The sequence below is a fragment of the Zosterops lateralis genome (genome assembly GCF_965231275.1).
Source record: "Zosterops lateralis genome assembly, chromosome: 17".
In the NCBI taxonomy this organism is placed as follows: Eukaryota; Metazoa; Chordata; class Aves; order Passeriformes; family Zosteropidae; genus Zosterops; species Zosterops lateralis.
The window spans coordinates 12,547,325-12,569,427 of NC_139777.1; the positions used below are offsets into that span (position 1 = coordinate 12,547,325).

The following is a 22,103-nucleotide window of genomic DNA, read 5'->3' on the forward strand; positions in this document are numbered from 1 at the left end:
TTAGTGATCCTCAATTCCTTGTCTCCAGCCCCGGTTGTTTTGTTGTCCCCAGTTTCCTTGGCCAGCACAGTTTGCAGTACAGGGTACTGTGTATTGCCCATCACTTGCCCATCCAGGACCATTGTGATGATCTGCACAGCAGCCACATAGACCCACTACAGGCCATGGTACCTTCATCTGGGGGCTGGCCTTTGAAATGTTGGGGTGTTGTTGGTGTTTGTTGTTGTTTTGTTTTGTTTTTCTTCTAAGAACTACAGAGTGGTAACAAACTGCAGGGTAAGGACTGCTAACAGATCACAAGGCTGTGGTAATCAGTCTGTGGCAGGTACAAGCATTCATTATAAAGTCTGGTGTTAAAATGTGATGGTTCCTCCTTCCATGGTGATGAACCATCCATGGTGTTCTGCATGCCAAAAGCTTTGGGAGCTGCTGGCCTGTGGACAGGAGAGAGGCCATGGACAAGGCATCTCAGCCTCACTGTTGCTGCCTCCTCCTCCCTGTTTTCCCTGTGTCTGCTCCCTTTCCAGAACTGGTTCTTGTTTTCTCTCACTGTGACAGGGGGTGTAGCACAGTCCTGGAGCCATCAGCCTGTAACTCACTCTGTCAGGTGCTGGTCCCTGGGAATACTGAGGGCTGGATGACATTACACAATGAACAACTAAATCATCCCCCACCTCCTCACCCACCTGTGTGTGCATGGTCCTTGCGTTCACTGGAGGGTTGTTTTCTCCTCTCAGCCTGAGTGGGAGCCCCATTCCCTCACAGCTGTTAATGCAGGAGATGTGGGAAGCGAGGGATTAGCTAAAGACAAGCCACAGGGGCCTGGCAGAGCTCAGCCACCCACTAGTGCTTTGGAACCCTGCAGTTTTGCTCCTCCCTTTAACAGTATCTGTGACTTTTTGCCTCCTTTTATGCTCTGCAGCCTGAAGGATATAAAAACTCCCCCTCTTCCACCCTATCTGAACCAGCCTCCACATTCCAAAGGAAGACTACAAAATACCTTTTCTACCTGTGCCTCTGTTGGGGGAAAAGGATCAGGGGAAAACAAAAGTGACTAATTCTGAATAAGGATTTCCCTTAAAAAAAAAGACAGATTCCAATTTCAGACTGTTCACAGCCCATAAGGCAAGATAAAAGTAACTGATGAAATGCTTTATCTGGTGTCATGACTGTGCCACACCACCTCCTAGGACAGTGTGAGGCTTTAAAAGCAGAGGCTTGTAAAAGACCTGCAGGCTATGAAGAGCCCTGTGGTCTCTGTTATTTGTGTCAGTAGCCACAAGCAAAGCTCAGCTCCTTTTTCCCTTCCCTCACACCTGCCTTCTTTAGTAAACATGAGCTAGACCTGGCCTGACTATTAAATCTTCTTAGTCAGAAGTTAATTTTAAGGCAGTTTGGTTCTTGGCTCTTAAAATGATGAGACTCAGCAGAGCTGGTCAAAGTTCTGAGAATCATTACAGAGCACTTTGGGTGCTCTACAGGCTGAGGGGTCAAGTGAAGTGACATCTTTGCTACTGAGTCACTCTACCCCCTTGGAGATATCACTTATCGTCCCTCTCTATCAGCTGACTCATTTTAAAAGAGAGTAAGAACCAAACAGGATAGGTCTGAGGTCAGGAGAGACCTTTATTGGAGGAATTCATGTCTTGGATTAGATGGGGTGAAGCTTACAAGCTTTTCAGGCACAAAAGTCAGGGATGACACTCACCAAACATTGTGCTCTAGGCCAGAGTCTCTCATTTTCACTATTTGGATTATCGCTCTTATTTGATTAAAATCAAAAGGCAATTAAGCCCCCACTGAATACTGGTTGAAATGTGAACACGAGGCTGCCACGGCTCACCATGACCACACAGCCTGCTTTGGACTGGATAATTGACTTCCAGTGGAGTTTCCCCTTCTCTTACCTCAGAGTAGGTGTCAAAAAAGAAATGCAGTGGCCTTCAGCCTCAGGCTATGCAATTCAAAGTCCTGAAGAATCTCTTGGTGTCTGGCAAAGTTCTTTTCCCTTGACATGATGCAAGTTATTTAGCCAAAGAGAAGTCATTGCAAGTGAAGTGGAAGCTGACTCAGCCCCACAGTGAGAGATGACAAACCCAGAGGAGCTATCCTCAGACTTGAGCTGGTAGATCAGATTCACACATGCCATAAATCACATTATAAAGGACACATGAGCAAGTGCTTCTTGCAGCTTGTGTGCTGTGGAGAGTGAGCTGTGTGGGAGCAGAACAGAAGTTACCCCAGAGTTTAAGACAGGGTAAATTTAACTGCAGAAACCCTCTGGGTAGATTTCATACTATGGTCTTCCATTCTGCCTCAGGGTCCTGAATTTGTTCCTCCATCTTTACAGTGGCTGAGTGATCTGTTCCCAAGCCCCCTCCTCCTTTTAGGTCACTTCTGGATTTAGCCCACTTTACCAGGCTGGCAGGGGGTGCAGCAGAGGAAGTGAGGCAGCCTCCTCAGAGGCTCAGTCCCATCTCAGGGATACATGTCCTGCCGTGCGTGCAGAATGTGCTGTTGTGCTTGGGAAACAGAAAGTTGGGAGTGCACAGAAGAAATCCCTCACACATCACTGCATCCCTTCTCTGCTCCAACACTGCACATCTCCCCAGACCTGCCAATTCAAAATGAGGTTGGAGGTGGGAGGATTTTAAGAGGAAACCAATATTTAGGTAGTTTTTGAGCCTGAAGGTGCTGCCTATAGAGACTGAGGGCTCAGTCACAGAAAGCTGGGGGTCAGGCAGGAGCCCTGCAGAGCCCTGAGGACTCCAGTCTTGCCTGGAGGTATCTCCTATAAAGCCGGGGTAGGTTACACATCTGTTCAAGGTTTGGTGATATGGACTCTTCCCCCTAGGAGACAACACTTTCCACAAAGGCTCCTGAGCAGCTGTCAGGTAAACAGGATGTTTCTAACCAGCTTGACCCCCATCAATCCAATGACTTTCCTTGTATTTAGATCTTACTTGCCTTTGGGAATTCAACCCTTCAGCTCTTCTTGTGTGTGTGCACACAAACACATAAAGTAAAAACTAAAGGGGGAGGTGACTCCATCTTCCCCCTTCTGAGGCAATCAGTAATAAATAACTGGCAGAACAAGTTAGGGCCAGGGCAGGAAAGGAGCCTAGACAGAGATGTTTGCACACTTTCAGCAGAGGCACCTGAACAGATGCTGAGAGTGAGGGACACTGTGGCAGCAACCAGATACAACCCATTTCCAGGCTGAGGGGCAGAACACACTGTGAGCACATATCCAAAGATAGAGGTACAAAAGCTACAACTTTTGGAGCCTCACCACTCACAGATTCTGGTTGAAACCACATAAATTGAAGAGCCAGTGCTGATCCTCAGGTGAAAGCTGTAAACCCCTGGGTGTGCCTGCAGGGAGGCACCCCAAGAATTTAATTCCATATTGTCCCTGAGATTTTTTTGTTGTTGTTGTGCAATCTGATGAAACTTACATGTTGAGTGTCTGGCTGACCCCCTTCACACAGCAGCAAAGAACCCCCACTTATATTTAGAAGCCTCTTCTAGGATTACATATCAAGATACGTGCAAGGGGCTGTTTTGCAGAATGCAGCTGCCTTGTAAGAAGCCAAAGGTGCCAACATGATCCAGGAGCTGAGGCCAGCAATTTCAAGTTTCCATCTGTCTCTGCCTGTAATATGTGCAGGAAAGAAAAGGGAGCTGGACTTGAGGCATTAGTTGGTGTCTTCAGTGTGTGAGGACACTGCGTCCAAAAAACAGAAATCTGAAGCAGCTTTGGAGAAAGGAGACTTGGTTCGTTCACCCAGGACACAGATGTTGAGTTGAAATACATTTTACTGCTTCCCACCTCCCTCTGTTTCATCAAATAACATCATTCAGCACATATATAATATAACAGGGTTTTTCTTCCTACCAAAAAATAAGGTAGGTCCAATGCAGAATAATGGACCAAATCCAAATCTAAATGCGTGACAATGAAGAACTGGTAATTTCCAGAGCCTGTCATTATCTAGAGATAATGAAATTCGTATACATGTCCTCAAGGTATGGAGCAGGCACAAATTCCTCAGTCAGACACCTGCATTCTGCCTTCCACACCCACTGCTGGCGTTAGGGCCTTGTTGATTTGGGCACTAAAATGTCATTTAGGCCCCCTGTGTTTGCTGCCTGCTTTGGGATGTCTGTCACACAACAGAACAATGTGGTTGTGCAAGGACCATGCCCCTTTCCAGCACAAGCTGCACTTCCCAAACATGGTTGAAAATTTATGTAAACATAAATAAATGAAGAGAACCAATACCAGTACATTAGTAAAGCAAAAATAAGATTACCTATGACACAGAAGCACTAAGGACATTAGAAGAATTGCTGCATTCTCTCATCTCTGTCACATTAAGTGGTTTAATATAAAGCCTTTATTTTTATACCAATCAATAGCACTGTAAGGTACCAACATTTATCTTCAGAAGCCCTGATGGTACAATGGCTCAATTCTCAATTATATTAAGAATGAGTCTTCAAAGATATTTATGAGGAACAAGATGCAAGTTAGATTTCCAGTATGGTTTTGAAAAGCTTCTGAACAAGTCAGGTGTCTAACTCCTATTGATCTCAGCCCTTGTTGGCCAGTTAAAAAAACACTTCAGGTTGCCTATCCCTATCCTCTGGTGTCCACATAACTTTGGAAATCTCCTTTTGCTGTGGTTCACTTTATTCTGAAACTGTCCAAGGGGTTAGAAAAAGGGATATTATTCTTTCCAGTAGAAGAGGCAACAAAACTTAGGAAAGACACTTCCCACATACCAGAACAGACATGAATTAAAAGTAATTTTATTCCACTTGTCAATGACATTTTTATCATATCTGATAATAAGGCAAGCTACTAAAAGTCCCACAAGACATATCAGACCATTAAAATAGTATTCAAAAACCAAAGAGGAGTTCACAGAACAGCCAATTCTTGGGATCATCAAAATCAGTGGCAAGATTCCCATGTGGACAAATCTGATCAGTGTAAATGTTTAATAAATCAGCTGACTTCACCAGTGGTTGTGAAGTTTAATACTGCAATACTTAAGGAGAGGTGATGCTTCACTGACTTCAATGAATAACAGAATTTGGCAGGAAGGAAAGTGAAAAAGCACATTGAAAATAAAATATCAAGGCACAAAAAAATACATGCTACTTCCAGGCATACGCTTTAACAGGTAAAGGTTTCTGGGAGAATTTTTTTTGTTGTTTTTAATAGGTTGTTGAACTCCTGGCAGATGATTCTTCTCTCACCTGCACCTGCAGAACTCCCTGGATTTCTGGACAGTCACTCCAGGTTGATGTTGGTGCAGGGAGAGGGAGTGGAAGTTGGCACAGCTCACTTGGAGGTGTGGTAATAAACAGAGCAGCAACTGCCAAGGATGCAGCCACATCTTAATGCTTACCAGAGCTTACTCCTTTTAACATGGAATATTTGTGTGACAAAACAATTGTATTTTCCAGTTAATAAAAACAGTAGTCCCATGCTAAATTTTCACAAGGTATCAAGAAACTGCAGTAATTTAGAGGCCATCAATTCTGGAACCTGAGGCTGCTTGCTGAGTAGTGTCTAAAGATCAAGAAGTGTGTCTGTAACTAGGCAGAGGTGCAAAAGTCTGTCCATCTCTAACTGCAGTGATACACAGACCAGTCACAGAGATGAAAGGATGAACTAAACAAAACTCACATGAACAAGGCAGAACACAATGAAACTATGTGCCTTGCTAGAAGCACAACAACAAAGGGATGAAGGATGACTGTTTAAAAAGATCTTTTGTCAGATAAAAAAACAGGAACTTTTTACATAGGTGAAGTTTAAAGAGGAAAATATGATCAGTGCAAATTTAATGCAGGACTGGAGCTAAGTCAAGGGAGAGCAACAATGAAAGACAACAAAACAAAAATAAATCATTAAGGAAAACACGGATGCTATGGAAGAAGAGTCTCTCTTAATAATCAAGTGATTGAAATCGGTCCCAGGTGGTTAAAATCCAAGGTAAAGTTCTAAAAGCTGAGGATGACAAAAGAAAGCAGCTGCTGAGTCAGAGCGCGCCCACGGCATTATAAAATCAGAGAGCAGGATAAAATCACAAACCCATGGGTACAGTTGTGTCATGTTGAGACTATTTTAAAGTAATGAAAAAATTCTTATGGCCTGATCCAAAATCTGCCAGAAGCAACAGGAGTTCTCCTACTAGCTTCAGTGGGCTGTGCATCAGATCTTACACTGTGCACCACAGTCTGGATACGTTGGCTTTGTCTGGCTGGGGTCAACCAGGGAACATCACAGATCCAGCGTACATTCCATGGAAATGAGAAAGAAAAGGGACTTTTTTTAGGGCAAGATCTCATTATACATTAGGGTGAAAAAGAAAATGCTGCTTTATACTGAGATGTCTTATAAATAAATAATTTTGAAAATCTGGTCACGCCATGCTGATTAACTAACTGGGCTATCAGTTCATTCACCAGCAACATGCCTCTGCAGACTTGTAGTCTGGAATGGTTTCCATCTCTTCTTTTTCCCCCTCCAGAGGTTTACATGTTGATATCATCCAAGTGCAGTCCTGGTTCTTCAGATAGCATGCTGCAAGGACACAGAAATATGTGTGTTTAAAGGGGGAGAAGACAGACAATTTGCCCTGTGAGTTTAAATTATTAATTCTACAAATCTAATGGATACATTATGCCACATTAGTGGTACTTGTTCTCTTAACAAACATCCCTCTAGACTAGCAGCTCAATACAGTTTTGAATCAAAGAGCTGAGTTTCTAATGGCATTGGTGATCTGTCAATCTGAACTGAATTTTTAAACTGGGTTACCTGAATCAATGCAAATTAGGGCCTTTCATTGCCAGGAAATGGGCTCTTATTTGACAAAGATTCATGAGGTCAACAGTATCTCCGTTTCCTTGGAGTGGTACATAAAGCAGTCAGGCAAGAACAGCACTCCAGCAGTGAACTTGGTAAATCCTACAGTAAAAGGACTGGGAAACCAGTCCTGTGCATCTGCATTAGGAGAGGAAGGATCTGAGGAGTTCCCTCAAATTCTTGTGTAGGGGAAAGCTTTCAATACCCATGGATGCCCTGACTTACCCCTGGATTCTGGGTTCTGCTGCATTCTGAGGGATCTCCTCCATCAGGCAGCTACATTCTAGCAGCTCCTCAAAGAGGGATCTAGGACCTGAGGCACTGCACAGTGAATATATCCTGCAGACAGCATTAATACCTTTGCTGATTGTTTCTTGGATGCTGCTCATGGCTCCTCTGGGTAGAATCCATTGTGGGAACATCTCCTCTGGGCAGAGATGAAACAGCTGTTTCTGGACCAGGATTTTTCATGTGGTTTGCTAAGGATAGGCTGATGTAACCACATGGTGCACCTGCACACTGTGCCACTGCTTAGCCTCCCAGCTGAGGGAACACTTTGAGAGACAGGTCGAGGACTTTAGGCTCCTATGTTTTCACAAATCCAGTAAAACAAGGTAAGGATCAAGGAAATAATCAGTATGTCCCCTTATCAATAGAAAAGCAGCAGTATGAGCTCCCTGGCTGGGTGGACACCAAGAATTAAAGAACAGGAATGCCCTGACTTCAGGCTTGGAGATCCATCCCTTACTGGCAGGCCAATCCCTGCAGCACAAGACCCTGACTTGTTTATTTTTATGGAGGTGCAGAGGACAGGGTGGCCAATATAAAGATCTAGGGGCTGGCTGAGTAATCCCTGTCCTTGTGCTGGTCTTCAGCTTATTCTGTCTCTGAAAGACAGGCAGTCACTGAGTAAAATGTCTGAAAAGGCTTCTAAGAGCCTCAGGAACAGGACAGCAGAGATAGTAAAAATAATCTTGCCCTCCTTTTCCTCCTGAAGAATTATTTCTAAGTCAGTGAGGAAACTTTATGTGTACATCTGTCCCTGGTGCACAGTATAAACACTTACTCCTTTTCCTTCTACCCAGAATTACCAATGCTGCATTACTGCATGTGTGCTTGATTTAAAACCCTTCTGATTCTGAGCAGTGCAAGCTGGTGCTTTCCTCACAGCCTGGCTGGCTTTGTGATCCTTAGAAGCCATGCTGACAGGTGGCATGTCTGTGGCTTCCCTGGGGTGAAGTTCTAAATCAAGAGAGATTAAAGAAGGGGTCAGAAGTTCAGGCTCCTCTACGAAAGCATTACATTATCATAGTGGTTTGCATAAAATTCCAAAGTCACAGCATTTTGGCTTCCCTTCCTCAAAGCATCACTGTTGCTGTCTCAGTCCACTGAAGTTTTTACTTCTCTCTAACACCTCTCACTCATCCTCCACATTTCTGCTTGGCTCACTCCTACTTGTCCAGACTGCAGAAATCCACAAGAGAGGAGCACAGAAGACATGGGCTGTATATGAAATGCCTTGTGGCTCAACTGGGTGGCAAAACTCATGTGAGCTCTAGTTCAGCCTTGAACAGCATTGTGAAGCGTCACTCAGACACTAGAGATGGTCTACAAGTATGTGAGGAGCTGAATATTGTTCTGAACTACTCACGTGGCAGCATGAAGTAGAATATGACATGTTTAGATCCAGTTAAGAAAAGGGTTTGGGATCTCTAGGATCTCCTTCACTTAAGTAAGGAGGATCCAGCCCAGGATTTAGTTTCCCTAAACCCTGCCAGCAGAACTCAAATGTAATCTGAGGGTGTCTTGTGTCAGCAAAACCCAAAACAAAACAGAATTTGGAATCTGATTCAAAAACGTTGAGGCTGCTCTGAAAACACAGATTGTAAATGACTTGAGAGCCCTCAGTGACTGACAAAATTACCACCTTTTGCTGAACAAAATGTTTAGAGGCGGGGAGGCTGACTCCAAGTCTGTGCAAGCCTGGGGAAAGGTTGCTAAGAGGAGCATGAGAACAGTAGCACTGGGTGGGAGCAAACAGGGTATGGCACACACAGGCTGTGCCACACAGCCCTGCCCTGCTCCAGGTCACAGTGGTGTCCCCTCAGGGAAGGCAAATACGCCCCATTTCTCACTGCAGCTCTTGATGGACAACATGCCTGAGGTACACATGCAGGGCCAGACTGTGGTGACACAAATACCAGCTAAAGTTACATCTGAGCAAGCCCTGGAAATGTAACTCAGTGCTCAGGACTGGCAAGGCAGAGGCACAGGGAAAGCTGACAGGAGAGAGGAAAAGCAAATGGGGAAGAGTAAGAATAAATTTGGCCCAGTGTGGAATGAGGCACAGTCCTGATTTCACACACACCACAGCTCTGCACTCAGAGTCCTCGGCATGATGAGGGACACCCCACTTTACGCTGATCAGGACACACAAGTTTTATTGCTGGGCTGTTAACTCCAGTGATGCAAGTGATGGCTTCCCCTTGCCTACATTTAGGGGCATGACTTCAGAATGTAGATGGTTCCCAAGTGTTGGGTGGGCCCTGTTCCAGGATATAAATATGTATCACTACATATCTTAATATATGTTTGCTAAAGATAACATGCCAGTGTTCAAGACAAATGAGGCTCTCCAAGGCAGTAGGAGAAGCCCTGAGCTGACTTAGCTTCGAGTAAATCTTCAAAATGAGAAGTCAAGGCTGTTTCTTCCCTGCAGACGTAGGTGTTGGCTGTTATTCCTGTGCTACTGTTGCTCTGTGACTGAACAAATCAAGGAAGGCACACCAGGACATTTGCAAGTAGGGGGTTTCTGAAAAGGGAAAGGGTCTTCCTTCTCCCAAGTCTGCCATTATTATTGAGGGTACATCTGGGAGTATTATTAGTGGTATAAAATCATTGTTTGCTTAAAGCAAGAATTTCCTGCTCTTCTCTCTGCAACTTCTACCATTTCTACCCTCAACACACCTGATTCAATATTTTTCTCCTAGCTGAGGCATATGGAGTTGTTTTGAGGGAGGCTTCAGAGCCAGCTGAGCCTGACTCAAGCTCCTGTACCAAGAAGAAAAGCTGTGTAACAATTGAGAGAGATTCCCCCCTGCCGACCTGACTTGGATGTCTCACTTTTGTTGCTTCCCAGAGGCTGGATTATGAGGAAGAGAACTTGAGTTCTCAGTACACTTTTCATCTTTGATAGTGGCAACAGTATCTCCCAGAGGTAATTTGCAGTCTTCTCCTTTGAAGACCAAAAGAAGCCACAAGGAATGTCAGCAGGAAGGGCTGGGTACTGTGGCATCTGATTAATTTGAAGTGGATAAAGTACACAGGAATCAATCTTGGAAGGGTCAAGCTTTTCATACATATTGCTGAAGTCTTACTTTCAGGAAAAATGCATGTGTAGGTCATGAAAACGCATGATTAACCATTTGCTTAATGGTAATCAAATCTGCTGTATTATTGTATCAAGGCTGTTTTGTGCTACCTTACTAATTTTGAAACATACATTAAAGTTAGCATAGAATTAATTTACAATCACTTCAGCAGAGGCAAAGTGGCTGTCAGTAAATAATCATGAGAAAGGCACAAATGGGTGTGAGATCACTGAATGGAGTGTGCAAAGCCATTTACAGCAGTGGCATGTCAGACTAAGACAATTTAGTATAAAGTAAAAACATCCAAGAGTAAAGGCAACATAGCGGACCCAGGTAAGCATGGAGAGTGGAAATATGCGTTAGGTGCTTCTGTTCACTCATTTTCACACAAAAAAGATTGTTGTTGCCATCAAATCCTTTCTTAAAAGCTAAGGCATTTTGGAGGGTGACAAGTGAGATGGAGAAGGGAAGCAGTAAAGAGGCTGGAAAGGCAGAGAGCAGAGTGAATTCAGTAAACCCTGACTCCTCACAAGAATCATGGTATCATTTAGCCAAGAAATTTGGAAAATTTGTGGAACTATGTACAGAAATAAATATCCCAGCAGTGTGCTGAGGGTTCCCAGGCACCTGGCTGCTTCCACCCAACAGTTTTCTCATTAAAAAAAAAACAACCCCAGAACCAAAACTAATTTTAAAAGTCCTCAAAAGAAAAATGAAGTCGTATTATACTGGTTTATTGCTGCTTGGTCACTGTGAATGCTTCAGGCCAGTGCTGTCTGCCACTCCTCACACTGCCCCTTCTCTCCCCTACTTTGAAAAAATAACTGAGCTGCTCTTCTTGCCTGAGAAATGATGAGTAAGGTGGTGGAGGCAAACAGAAGAATTTACTGCTGCTCTCAATTACAAAACTTGGCACTCCCAGCCTGAAGGAACTTGAGTTTAAATCTGTGAGTGCTGAATGAGCTGAACACAAGCTGAAACAAGGCTCATGCTTGCAAATACTTAGAAAATTAATGAATGCACAGGTCACTTCAGAGTCTGCAGCACCATCTAATAATATCCCACAGAGCTGGACCCCATGTCCAGTAACTTCCCTGCAGCTCAATATGTTGTACTTCAAATTTGGTATGAAAATACTGTACACATTTAACCAGTTACTTCAATCTACTCCCTGGAGATGTTTTCATTTCAGTGGTAAATGGAGTGTTCTCTGTTTATCGTTTATAAGCTTGTACAGTGCACTGAAAGGTACCCTCCAACCAAACCAGCCAAAAATAAATTCATTTAAATTGGTTATTTTAATGGGAAGTGCACAGTATTGTGGAGAAAAGAACATTGTTGTACAACCTTAAGAAATATTATCAATATCCTCAATTACTTTTGCCCTCTTCTTCAGTAATCCATCTGGGTAGCTCCTGTGTTACAGAGATTCATTTGTTGGGCTTTGTTTCTATTATTGCAGGTGTGGGAAGGCAGGACAACAACACAGCACAGAGAGTGAAGGGCTTTACTCCAAAGAGACACAAGTCAGAATGACATTTGTGGTCATTTTTGATATAGTTCTGGTCATCTGTTTTACTGTCAAACAGTAGAAGAGTGACTGTTGTTAACTTGCAGAGTTAAAAGATCAGTTGGCTAGATTGTGAAACTGAAAATTAGTACCTGGGAACTCTGATACCTGAAATTTAAAGATCTCAGGTCACTTGGTCTGAAAGATGGTGAATCCGAAGAGGAGAAAAATCAAAAAGCAACTGGCCAAAATTGGAAAAACATATTGGAGCTGCAAGAGTTTCTAGAAAACCCACTGCTGCTAAGACAGGGTTGCTTGTGTTTAACCATAGACAACAGAAATTTCTAAAATGTAAAATATGAAAAATTCTTTTGGAAAGCATACATGCATCCCTAAATAGATAAAGACAGGTAGCTGTGGCAGTTGTGTCTTGTTCTGGAGGCCCTGCAGAGAGGGCTGAGGGCCCTTGCTCACCGTTGTGAAGTGAACCACGCAGTAGATGCCAATGATGAGGCCAATGATGATGGAGGCCACGGCCACCCAGAGCGCGTTGCGACCCAGCCGCTTGGAGCCTTCTATGTCCCCTTGGTTGTAACTGTTCAGAGCCTGCAGAGGGGAAACAGGGGATCACAGCTCTTCCCTTAAAACAAAAACCTGTTGGCAAAGCAGCCTGACAGCTCTGAACCAACAGAACAGATCAATGTTGGCTGCCGAGGTGACCAGGAGGCCAGTTTTCTGTTCTACTCATTTTCAGTACCTTTCATTGAAGCTACAACTCTTTTTTCTTTTTTTTTTTTAAGTGGTGAGGCTTTTTTCATATGATACACACCAGCATAAAAGCTGTCAAACCAACATCCACCCACTGGCATAAATCAGTCTCTTTTATCTTTGGAAATAGTTTTGTAGTATATGGGAATTGTTCGTTGGCCGCTTCACTAGCAGCGAGATAAATTCTTATGCTTTATAGGACTAGAAGCATAAAAAAGAGCATAAATAGGCTGCATTTTTAGAGAAACCCTCAGCAAGACTTTAAAAAGCTTACTATTTTCCTCTTTTTCCAATATGTTACTTTTCCAAAACAAGTTTGAAGAATGAATAGGTAGTTTTCTAGTGGTGGGAAAAAAAAAAACCAACATTGAAGAAATATAGGTCATCTGAACAAAACATCTGAGTGCCATCCTCATGGGCTAGAAGTTGTGTTTCTTTGCATTTCTGGAAGACACTGATAATTATTATATCCATCCTGAAGTGTGCATCAGATATTTCCATTGTATCTCAAGAGACTGGAGTTTCTCTCTCCCACCCATGACTTAGCAGATGCTTTACATTCATTACATGCTCAGATTGTAACATGTGATAGGACCACTCCAGGCTTGTGTGAGACAGATAGGATTTTCTGAATTAATTTTTGGTTTAACCAAACCATTTTTTAAAGGGAAAGATTCAGTGAACGACACAGAAGTACTGTAGTACATGAGTCTAAACACAGTTTGTAGTAATTTTTTCCCAAGAATGAGATGCTATCAAAGCATTAAAAAGGGTGTTATTCCTAAGAATTCTTTTGTAAAATCATGAGAGTTTGAGCTCATAAACCAAAACACTGAGTCTGGATTTCTTGATCAGATTGCACTATTGAATTCCGCATACTTCCTCAGGGAATTAGATTAGTCACAACATGGTTTTTAGTATCTTGTATACATTTCAGGAGGTATCAGAGAAATGGGAAGAGTAGGGGGAGAGATATAGGGACCTGATCAAATTCACTGTTCTCTGGGCTAAAGAATTCAGATTGTCTCTAGAAAACAACTGCATGAAGTATCACCAAGTGCTATAATGAAAGTGCTTCAGTTATAAATCACTTTTTGCAGCAAACACAAAATAACAGAGTGAAGAGCTGAGACTGGAAAACAGGAAAGGGATGAAGCTCAGAGCACACCAAGCATTGCTGTAGAGCCATTTCTCCCAAGCAGGAAAGCAATGAGGGGCCTGATGTGTGTGCTGTGTCGATTAGTGAGTACACAGAGCTAATGGGCTGGGGGCACTCATGGTGTCAGCACTGCTGCAGCATCAGCCCAGCCCAGACAGTCCCAAAGCAACACAGCCTGCATTCCTAGAATTGCATCTCAAGGATAAGTGCAGGTACTTATTCTCTGGAGTCTGTGAAAGGCTGAGATGCTGATGCACTCGTGTCCTTAAAGAGAGCACTGATACATTTCTTCCCTTCCTGGAAGCCCACATGCCTAAACATTTCTCTGGTTTATGTCCCCAAAGAGTATCACTAATATCTCTGCTCTGCTGTCAGATTTCACTGAGGTTGGAAAGCACATAATGGGGAAGGAGGGCAAAGATGGAAATGGGAGATGGGCACAAACACACGGTCAAACAGGACAGTGTCAGCACTGATGCCGCTACAAAAGGGGCTGGCACAGTCCTCTCACCTAAGCCACTCCACTGTCCCCAGCACTCCTGGCTGCAGGAAAGCTTTCTCAAAGTACATTTGGGAAGGTCATTAAAAGGATTATGAGGAGAAACACAGCTCAGCTTGGCCTTGGGCAGACTGACCTCCTCCTGTCTCTGCCAACAACCACCAATGCCACTGTGGCTGCAGGGAGAAACACAGAGAAGCACCACAGACATCCTGGCCCTGGACTTTGTCCTCCCCTCTTATCAAAGGACTCCCCTTGCATGGCATCTCCAGAGGGGTTCTGCAGACACCATTGACTTAGTTCACCAGGCTTGTGGTCTCAAAAGTCAGAGTTGTAAGCAAGACCTGACAGCACCAGCTTGCAGTTCTGGGCCATTTTACTAATGTATTTAGGAAGTCTGGAAAATTTCCATGTGATTTCTGCAGGTACTGCATAAATAATTCACCATGCAAACTTTAATAAATAATGTCATTTTAATACAAATCCCTGATGAAGAGGAGGAAAACAGCATTAATGATAAAGAATAGGATTTGGGAGAGACAGGAAGGAGACTGAAATTTCTCTATGAAGAGGTTTAAATTAAATGATAAATGAAGTAACTTAGAAAGCATTCAATAAGAAAGAAGAGGTTCGAGGGAGTGGTTGGGGTCTGATGCAAAGCTTTTTGAAATTCATTACTTCCATCTGCTTCAAAGGGCTCCTGGTCAAGCTTCCAGTTTTCAACATTACACAGAGGTAACATCAACTGTTAAAGCCTTAACTGTTACATCTATTTATTTCCAAGGGCTGGGCAATGTATTGAGAACAACAGCATCTATTTGAGGCATTTGGTCTGTCCAACTTTTAAAACAAATTTCAGCCCTTTTCAACTTAACACCATATGATTTCTCAGGTTTCTGCTACCTTGCTTGCTATGAAGTCATAATATAAATTAAAGCCACCGTTCTGCAGCTGTTTATTTACTTGAGTAATCTCAGTGACTTCACCAGGTTCATGCACATCTATTTATAAAACATTCTCAGTTCAACAATAAAGTGACTTGACCTCATGTGAACAGAAATGTGCTGAATTAGTTATAAAATATTAATCTATGTGTATTTTCTGTTCCACACTCCCAGAGCACTGATCGTGCAAAACCAGAAAGAACACTGAGTTACTTCAGAAATCTTCCTCAACATTTCTTACAGATCTGGGCAGATCAGACTGTGGTTCTCTGATCAGCATTTTCTAGGCTCTATAAGCCAGCCTGGGTGAACCTTATTTGGCTGTGCCTGGAAAGAAGACACTCTCTAGTTCAGACCTGAGGAAGAATGAGACCTGCTGACTCAGGGTGACTCCTCACTGTAGAAACAGCTCACAGGGAAACACAAAGAAGAGGGGGGACTTGGGGAGCAATTCAGAGCAGGCAGGTGCTGAGCAGGTCACATGAAAAAGGAGTTTGCTCTGTAGAGTGTTGCAGAGGAAAAACAAAAACCTACCAGTTTGCAAAGGCAAGGGCCATACAAAAATGCCTTAACAGCAGCTGCTGAGCCCTGCTGTTTAATATTCCTGAATATTAAATATGTTGTTTAATATTGCTGAAGTGAGTATAGGCTGTCCCATATGGTATTAGATATCCTGGTACCTACAAGCTACCTAACAAGGGATGTATAAATAATAGACCCTGCAAGTAAACTTTCCTACTACAGAAACACTGGTCACTGAGCTGGCCACAGTCAACACACTGCACATGGCTTGTTACGATCCCAGTTAGAAGAGCTGGTTCCCTGAGAAAGCAAAGTCCATCCTTTCCTGTCCCCATGGCTTCCACCACCCTCTAATTTGTTGTCTCTGCTTAGGGAAACCCATATAAAGACAAGGCATCTGAATCCAACAGCAACAAATGCAGACAAAGAACTTGTTACTATCAGAGGCAGACGAGCCAAGATTGTCACAGCTTGACCACATATGTTGTTTGAAGCATGGAAATGATTAAACAAAAATGTGTCAACAGAGAGAGGGAGTTTGGAGCAAAAATCAGTGAGAAATAGCTTTGGAGAGACTGTTTGGAGGTTGTTACAAATGCAAGGCCCTATGGAATTACAGGACTAATCTGACACAGAGATCTTTGAAATAAAGACAGTTGAAGGGGTGGTACTGAGAAAGGCCAAAAAAACCGTGTTCAATTGTCAGGCCTCAGTGCTGGCACTAAAAATATCCCATTCATTTCCCAGAGTTATTCCACAGCCTCCCTCTAGCTCTGATCCCATGAGCCAGACACAGCCAGTCCACCCCAGCCAGGTCTCAGACACAGCTGGCAGCTCACTGAGAGCTCCTTGGGTTAAGATAAGGAGCCAAAGAGCTCAGTGACACAGTGCCCAGCCCCACAACAGAGAATTCTCCTGTGCCACAGAAGCCTCTTGACCTGGTACCTGCCCCCAAACTCTTGCTTCTGATGCCTGTGCTTACACCTGTGTGAGAAAGAATAGGGCAAATCTGAGGGAGGTTTCCCTGGGGCTGAGTGAGCCAACTGATGGCACAGCAACAGGACAGTGCTGCTCACAAGTGATCCAGCTGCTGGAAGCAACAAGGCACAGAACTGATGGCATCTGGCTGGGGCTGCAGAAGGGTGTGATCCTACAGCCAGAAGTCCTGGGGAAAACAGAACTCCATCTGCCAAAAATGCCAAGCAATGCTCACCCCTGAGAGTGGCCAGTGGCTCATTGTGATGGCATTATAGAAAAACACTGATTAATTAATGTCCTTTCTACCAGCTCTGTTCTGACCTCTGCCATGAGGAACAGACAGGTAAGGAACAAGGAAAGGTTGTCACTGCAATAAGGAGAACTTGTGAAAGGTTTATTCTAAAAATAAAGTGAAAGAGGTAAGATCTGTAATGGTGAGGTTTGAGCTTGCAAAGGTGATAAAGAAATGAGGAAACCAGTGCTGGAGTTGTAAATGGGGCAGCAGAAGAGACAGAAGAGACTGAAGACGAATCTGTCATTTATTTTGGGGGGGTGTTAGAGCCCAGACTCTACTTTTAGAGTGAAAATATTGTCTGAGTTTAGAACAGTTAAGGAGGACATGACACAGGTACACAGGGTGCTGAACCACGCCCCCTCTAGAAGCCAATAGGATTTTCCCTTTTAGGCCCATTTTAAGAACTGGAAATTTGTAAAGAATCTACTCATAAGAGCCTTTAAACCTGACCCGAGATCTCAGGTAAGCTCTGCAGACTGTAAATGTATCTTCTACAAGAAAAGAAAATAACCCACTCTTGCATCTCAGTGATAACCCTTAGCAAGTCCAGCTGAGAAAGGGAGGGAGGGAGGATGCAGATCACAGCAGAAGTGGAAATAAAACCAGTACAGGCTAAAATGCAGAACCTGCAACTGAGGATAATGCAGCAGTTACAGGTTGCAGCTTGGAAAGGCAGGGGGGGTCAGGCTGTGGAAAGGAAGTTGGATGTGTTATTCTTATAGAAAAGGAGAGGTTTTAGGTAGGATGCTGTTGAAACAGAAGCTATTCCCAGATAGGGAAGGCTATTGGTCTGGCTTTTGTTTCTCCCTGTAAGGGAGTGGGCAGCTGAGACCTGCACAGGCTGTTCAGCATTCAGGAAGTGCTCTTCCCACCCTGGTTCCTTCATATCGCCTGGTAACAGCTACTGATGCCTGACTCCAGAAGCCTGCATGAACTTCAACCAGGCTGGGGGTGGAGGTTTCTCCATATGGGGTGCAAAAATCTTTAGAGGCCAAATTCTGTCCTTGACAGTTAACTTCTGTACAGCCCCAGCACCTTGATGAAAGCAGTGTCACACTGAACAGATGCTCCCAGCCCCAAATCATCAGCTCTCATTACTTTATATAGCACCCTCGGTGTCCATGGACAGAAAGGATGCTGAGTACCAGCAGAAACAAGTCTTCCCAAAATAAGGAAAAGACCATATTGTATACTTAAGGTAACAACAAAGAAAATAAACACAGAAGGAAAAAAAAAAAAAAAAAAAGAAAAAAAAAAAGAAAAGAAGAAAAAGAAGAAGAAGACAGCTAATACTTAAAAAAAAATTTTGAACAATGGCTTTGGAATAGTAGTTTTCAAACTTCAGCAATCTGAAGCTGATTGATGTGAGTTCTCATCAATCTTTACTCATCACAGTTCACAAGAGTATGTTTTGGGGTATTTTAGACATAGTTAGCTACTCTTATACTTAATTGTAAAAAGAAATAACTACATTTTTACTTACCTTCTCAGCTTGGCTGTCAGAGAAAAGGATGAAAATACACAACATGTTTTAAACCTTTTTCAGCTCCTAAACAACAGAAATATATTGCAGTGTTACTGATAACACTGATCATGTACATGACTAGAAAACTCTGGATCTGACTGTGCAACTTTTAACTCAGAGAAGGAGATTCTGTTCCAAGAATCCTTTGGAAGTTAAGGGGATTGCTAGGTTATTAAGGACAATGTGTATCAATTACAGATTGTAGGAGTAAGGCTATTCTCTCACTGTGTTTGATACTCAATTTACATGGGCAATGGCCAACAACCTACAGTCATTATCATCGTCTGTATTATTCTAATAAATAGTATCAAAGAGCCTGTTTACTGAAAAAAAAAAGCACTCCTATTAGATGTGATTAGCTGAAGCAGAAACCAAATCTGATTTCTGTTCTCCAGCTGACACTTTCACACGGATACGGTGTCCAGTTCAGCGTGCGACTTAGTTGATGCAACAAATCCCATTAACTAGAATAAACCCGCCACCTGATACCCCGATAGTGAAAACTTGTTGGAAACTGCCTTTCACTCCTCGTTTTCCATTGCTGCTGGGATAGCTCGGTGGACCCCTTGCCCTCGCCTGCTGATGCTCCCAAGGCTCGCTGCCTCACCCGGTGTCCGCAGGCTCCCGGGACGAGCGGCTCAAAGGCGGCTGGATGCCCCTTTCCCTGCCGGGGCCGGCGGCGGCCCCTCGGAGCCCAAGCCGGAGGCGCTACTCACCATGACGGCGAACACGAAGGCGACGATGTTGATGGGATAGGCGGGACAGAAGCAGGAGAGGATGCTGAGGATCAGGTAGTTCTTGGGCCGCGGCGGCGGCGGCTCGTCGGGCAGCTCATCCTCGATGTTGGTCTCGGGGCTGTTCTCCAGAGCCCGCTTGATGTCGGCGCCGGCGGGGAGCGCGGACATGGGGCTGCGGTGCGGCGGGCGGGCGGCGCGGAAAGCCCAGCGCTCCGGGCAGGCGGGACCGAGCGGCGCCGAGCCAAGGGAGCCGCCCCGGGACGGGGCCGGGCGGGGCGGGGGGGGCTGCCTCAGGGTCTCAGCGCTGGGCTGGATTCAGGGGCAGCGCTGGGAAGAGCGGCGAGCCCGACGCCGCCCGCCGAAGTTCCTTCCCAGCGCCGCGGGGTCCCCGCGCTGCTCCTGCCCGGCCCCGGGAGCGCCCCCGGCGCTGCCGCAGCGCGGCCGGGGCGCAAAACCTGCGGCTGGTCCGGCCCTTTGGGAACTTCTTCAGCGCCTGCAGTTAAAGGACTTAAGCCGAGTTTGCACGGCCCCCGCGAGAACTGAGCTGCGTTCTTAAACTCGCGTGTCCAAGTGTCCGAGCTGCTTCAGCGAGGGGGGTAAAGCCCGCAAAGCCATTTCCTCGCATCTGGACTGAATTTGCCATCTCCTAACCCCAGCCTCTTGCTGAACTCAGCAAAAGCAGTGAAGAGCACCAGAAACGAACAAACTTAAAGCTTTATGGTCATTTTTTAAAGCAAATGATTCAGTCCTAACTGAACATGACATCTGGAAGGTGAAACCCACTTTGGGGAAGGCATGAAAGGGAGCAAGGAAATGAGCATTATGTCCAAAACCTAACATATGGGGACAAAATCCCCAAACAACCACAATTAAATAAAGATCTACTTCCATAATGGTTTTCAAGTTGGTGAGGAATAATATGGCAGCCTACACTGAGAAAGGAACAGGCTGTTTCTGCTATGTGATATTAGAAAAACCTTCACACCTGTATCAAAATGGGGACTTTTGGTCAGATGAAGGCTGCAGTCAAGATTTTGCTCTCACTGGCTCCTCCTGAGAGCACTTCATTAATTGAAGTTACAAAAATAGTAAGGTGTGCTTACAGCTTTATGAATAAGACACTTTTATCCCTGGGAGTTTTGCAATAGACCTGAATGGAACCACCATTTCCCTGTTCTGGATGTTATCCTACAAAACGTGAGACACAGTAAAGACTTTTATAAGGAATAAAGGTGCAGTATTTTCACTTTTACAGACATTAATTGTCTCTCAGCTGCATGTCTGGAATATAACATAGAGTGAGAATCTGCTGATCTATCAAAATTGTCAAAAGAAAAGACTGTACATCTTTAAGAAAGAGTAAGAAAGACCAGCTTTCATCTGCTTGCCAATGTAGCCATTAATGTGCAGGCACAAGCTCTGTGCAGCTGTAAAATCTCTGATCTGTTTGTTCTCAGGGGACTTTAAACACAGTCACCAGACAAGTGCAAGAAAAACAGTTCACATCACACCACACACTTACTGTTGGGGCTGATTTCAGTAGGGATGGAGTCCACATCCTCTGCAAGGGATCAGCATCTTCCAGGCCCCCTTGAGCCTTTAATCCATGAGCACTTTCAGGGCCCATTGTAATGGCTTCGAGTTTGAGTTTGCCTGCTGGTGGTTGAAACACAGCTAAGAACCTGTTATCAGGCTTGTGGGTGAGAAAATCCAGCTGCTTAGGGCAGTTTGAGCCATCCAAGGTGGCCATAAACAAGGACAACAAAAAGCTGTAGCAAATCAACTCTGAGGAGAAGGTGTGCAGAGATCAGCTACAGAAACGTGACCCTGGGCTGTGAGGAAAGGATGCAGATTCTTCCTTGTTTAACATCAGACATTGAGTTTTAGTGCTTTTCCAGGGGACCTCCAAGAGGGTGATCCGGAGACTGGCAGAATTACCAGTGACATCAACAACCTGTGTTAAATCTTTCTCTGAAGACAATGAAGTGCAGGTAGAATTTGGGCTCTGTTAAGCTGGACCGTGTGAATGCCTTCCCGGGTCTCTCAAAGACAGATACCTAAGAGTAGAACCTGGTGTTTCTTGTGTGTTTCTAGAAACCGTAAAGTTTAATTGTTCAAACGAGGCTGCTAACGGATGCTAATGGATTGCAGAGAAAGCAGGAGATAGGAAGTGGTGAGATATTCAGGGCCAATTTGTGCTAATGAGAGCTCATTAAGAGGTTCTTGAGATAAAGGTTCTGTCAGGAGGCAGTTAGTGTGGCTGAATTTAGTGGTTTGTGTAGAAGATGGGTTAAAATCCAAGAACTATGCCCCGTTAGGACAAGACTGATTAAATTTTAAATGGCACTGACTTGTAGCCACTTACCGAGGTGAGGAAATAGGAAGGAGTTCCTCAGACAATAGTTTGGGTTCGCAGGCTGCAGTGAGGGAGGGCAATTTCAGTCCTCGGAGAGGTTGTAACCTCAGAGGGAAGAACCACTGCGCTGAGACGGGTCAGCAGAAAGCTGTGAAAGTGATTTAAGAACGTGAACTGGGAGCTTTAAGATATAGTTCCATGAACAATCATAAAAATAGCCTTCCAAGGGGAATGAGTCAGAGTACCCAATATTGCTTCTTACAGCCTTGCACCTCACGCTGAAACTTGAAAGAGAAACTGATCACTTTGCACAGAGCAGCGATTTTTCCAGGGATATGAGTAAGGCAAGATCATGGATAAATTGCTCATCTTAATGGGCAAAGCAGATGGGCCAGAAACATGACAGTTGCAAAATATTTTTTTTAATTTTTTTTTATTTTATTTTTTTTTAAGGTCTTCTCCTGATTTCAGATGCTATGGCTTGCCAGAAGGATTCCTTGTAAAGTGGAATATTTTGCTGTATTCCTGGCTGGTAGGACTCTCCTCAAAGGCA

At 44.2% G+C, this 22,103-nt stretch overlaps 1 protein-coding gene across 1 annotated transcript; it reads right to left on the reverse strand.

The window, feature by feature from the left end:
* Positions 1–4,523: 4,523 nt before the first annotated feature.
* TMEM233 (transmembrane protein 233) lies at positions 4,524–19,362 on the reverse strand (the record flags this gene model as incomplete). Its single annotated transcript, XM_083874106.1, has 3 exons — positions 4,524–6,601; positions 12,242–12,373; positions 19,174–19,362. The coding sequence occupies 3 exons, from the start codon at positions 19,360–19,362 to the stop codon at positions 6,590–6,592; spliced, it is 333 nt and encodes a 110-aa protein (XP_083730232.1). The 3' UTR covers positions 4,524–6,589.
* Positions 19,363–22,103: the final 2,741 nt, after the last annotated feature.